Source organism: Merops nubicus, unplaced genomic scaffold (assembly GCF_000691845.1).
Source record: "Merops nubicus isolate BGI_N331 unplaced genomic scaffold, ASM69184v1 scaffold35911, whole genome shotgun sequence".
In the NCBI taxonomy this organism is placed as follows: Eukaryota; Metazoa; Chordata; class Aves; order Coraciiformes; family Meropidae; genus Merops; species Merops nubicus.
In genome coordinates this window covers 40,313-43,534 of record NW_008588242.1, presented here as the reverse complement: position 1 = coordinate 43,534, position 3,222 = coordinate 40,313, and the positions used below count along the sequence as shown (strand labels likewise).

General features: G+C 38.5%; 1 protein-coding gene across 1 annotated transcript in view; it reads right to left on the bottom strand.

Moving 5' to 3' along the window:
• Positions 1-1,338: 1,338 nt before the first annotated feature.
• CLMN (calmin (calponin-like, transmembrane)) overlaps positions 1,339-3,222 on the bottom strand; it is a gene marked incomplete at its 5' end in the record, with an annotated part of 20,753 nt that continues 18,869 nt past the window's right edge. Inside the window, one exon of the mRNA XM_008949213.1 lies at positions 1,339-2,074. Within this exon, the coding sequence (XP_008947461.1) occupies positions 1,921-2,074 (154 nt within the window). The remainder of the gene's footprint in view (positions 2,075-3,222) is intronic.

Below are 3,222 nucleotides of genomic sequence, written 5' to 3'. Positions count from 1 at the left end.
CATTCACATTTCCATTCTTTATGGATGTCAGTTGTTCAGGTAAGACATCCGAAGATCTCCTCATTCTGATTATTTTTCTTAAGAGGAAGGAGAGAAGACAGAAGGGAGCTTACTTTATTTGATTAAACTTCGATAGCCATAAGAACAGACTGTAATCCAACTCCAGATAACCTCTTCTGAGGACTAAGAAACATGGAAGAACCAGAAAGAAAGATACAAAGGGTCAGAAAAAGTTGTCATAAACCAAAGAAGCCTATGAAGAGTGGTACATAATGAAGAGCTGTCAACACTTTTTCTCCAAACTGATGTACACTGCTACTTGCTGCTATGAAATAGCTGCCATTCCCCAGCCTAGTATTCAGTGGTTTTCAGGATAGGAATATAAAGTCTGTTGTATTAAGCTTTATTCTTTCAGAGAAAGAGCACTAGCCCTTCAACGTTATATTTTGGCCAACTTCAGGAAAGCATCTTCAAAAATTCTAATACAGATTTTCTTTTGGAATAAAGTGTCACTGTCTTCATTGACAAGCACAAGCAGGTTCATACATCACAAAATCAGATGACTCAAAATGTTGAACATTTTCACCAGCAAGGTGAAAGGCTACTTTTTTTACTTATGTTGATTTGCACAGAATTAAGTTGGGAAGTTTGGATCTGTTCCTCCACAAGCACAAAGGATCTTATTTTTAGGTCCATGGAGTGAATCCAGCCCTAGTCAACAGTGACAGGACAGAATAGGAAGGATTTCAGCTTTCCATTGGCTGAAAGAGGTTCAGTAGTTTATCTTCCATGTTTAAGACCCACTCCAGAGCACTGCTCCTATTGAATTCTAACTGCAGCTCAGAAGAAAAATCCCAGGGAAAGAAAAAGCTCATGAAGAAGTATGAAGTGCGATGGACAGTTAGGATTACCCCAGCAGGTAGCATGACTACAAACAAGTTTTAAATACCTGCAAATATATTCAAAAGAAGAGTAATCTTCATGTGATCTGGTAAGTAAAAGCAGCAGAGAAAAGGAAGCAGAAGCAGCCACAGAAGCAGTGAGGTACTTTTTTTTTTAAAAAGCAAAAGCAAAACCATGGTATCCATTCCTGATAAAATTATTAAGCTTCCAGATCATCTTTCCAAAGATGGCCACCAACAGTAACATATAAGAAGTGTTTCTTCAGGTATTCGTGTAGAAGTTTATGGGCTAAGACTTTCTGTATGATCACTCCTAAGAACCAGCTAGCATGTATATCCTTCACACTTCTCCACACCCAATTCATTCCTGTGAATTAAACATAACAAAAGGTGCAGGATAAAACTTAATTTAAATCCATAAAAAACTAAACTCCCTTACCCAAATAAACTCAACCTGATTTTGCTGCTCTGCTGGATTGCCACTGGAATTGTAATGAGTTCCTTGGGGCAAGTGTGTTCTGCTACCTGCAACTCTGCTCTGCCTCCAGCTCTCTCAAAGGATTCTGTGGAAAACATGAAAAAGCATTTCTAGCCTTGCCCTTACAGGTGGGCCAGATTCATGGGCAAGTCAACATCACCCCTCTTCCACAGCTGTCAGGTCCTACATAAGTAAATGAAACCAGAAGAATAATTTTTGAAGAGTAGAGCTCTGAATTGTTCATATTTCTACTGATAATTATCTGGTTTTATTTAGCATCTTATAAAGCAAGGCACAAATGTACAAAATCGCATCTACTAAATCAGGTCATTTTTTTATATATTTACACAATTATTGTAATATAAAATGTGCTTAGACAATGTCACAGCACAACAATAGAGGAATTGAGGACAACCCGGTAATAACCACAAGTACCGGGTCCTACATTTCTGTTTGTGCTTCACCTGAAGTAACATATTCATATGCAGATACACAAAGCAATCCAGGAACCATCCTTTATTTTTCCACACCTCACAGAGATCAAACTTTGTTGCTAAGAAGCTGTGGAAGGAGCAAAAGGCAGTAGATCAACACCCAGAAGAAAACGATGAAGTAGCATAGCTCTGGCTGCTCAACAATTGTAATTTCATGAGTTGGTGCTGGAGTCTCACTTGCTTCCAAGCCCTTTTTCTTCCTGAAAACAGGACAGAATTTGGTAAGAGGCATGAAAAGAAGAAAAAAAACCTCACTGTTAATGTTTACTGTAAATATGAGAGAGTGGACTAAAGCACGGCAGTTTAACAAACCATTTCAGTCGAGTCATTTGGAGTCCAGGCTGGCCGAGTAGATGCATAATGGCTCTAGCAGTGTGTTCCCTTAGGAGCCAATGTACATAGCAATTAATCCTCTGAAAACTCCAGACAGGTTCTCAGGTAGTTTAAATACATGCCCTTGCAGTACAGTCCTTTGATGTAAGGTGATTTCCATCAGTGAAAAAGATGCCCTTTTATATTCAGAACAGTAAACATAGCTCTGGGCAACACGCACCACGTTGTCAAAATTTTACTTCACACTGTATCTGACTTGATACAATTTCCCCAAATCATCTACTTTCAGAGCTTCTCATGTCAGACACAAGACCATTAAACAGAAAAGGCCTAAGACTTCCAGAAGCCAACTAGCAGTTGGGGGTTTGTAGGACAATTCCAAAATTCCTGCTTCCCAAAATTCCAGCTGCAGTTCATAAAGGCAAAGCTCGGTGGACTCTACCAGCACCATTCATGCTCTCACAATGACAGGAAAAGGTTTTAATTTATAAATTTATAATACTATATGAATCGCACTTTGGTACACTTTTTCTTTATTCTGCTTTTGGAGAAAAATGGGTTTTGGCCTGTTTTAGTGAGTCCTTTTTCTGGACTAGGGCAACCTACTTGCTCAGATATTACACTCTATAGATACCTGAGTATTAACACAAAACATGCTCAATATCAACAGTTTGCAAACAGGCGTAACTGTGACAGCTATTAATGTTTTGTTTTTGTTTTTTTTTTTAAAGCAGCATGTGAGACCAGGACATTGGATCATGATAATATTTTGTGGCTTTTCTGCATTTAAATGCAACTATCATTTTAACTAGAAGTTCTGGAGGCACTATTCAGTATCAGCTGAGAGAGAAAACCTAACACAATCATTATTTCTTATAGATATGTAGACCCTGATGCCAAAGGGATACACATTCTGCATTCAGAATCCATCATCCTAAGTCTTAAACTAAACACAGATACAAATCATAACAACTCATGGGTGCTCTAAAAGAGGCCAGAGCTCCACTGAAGCATC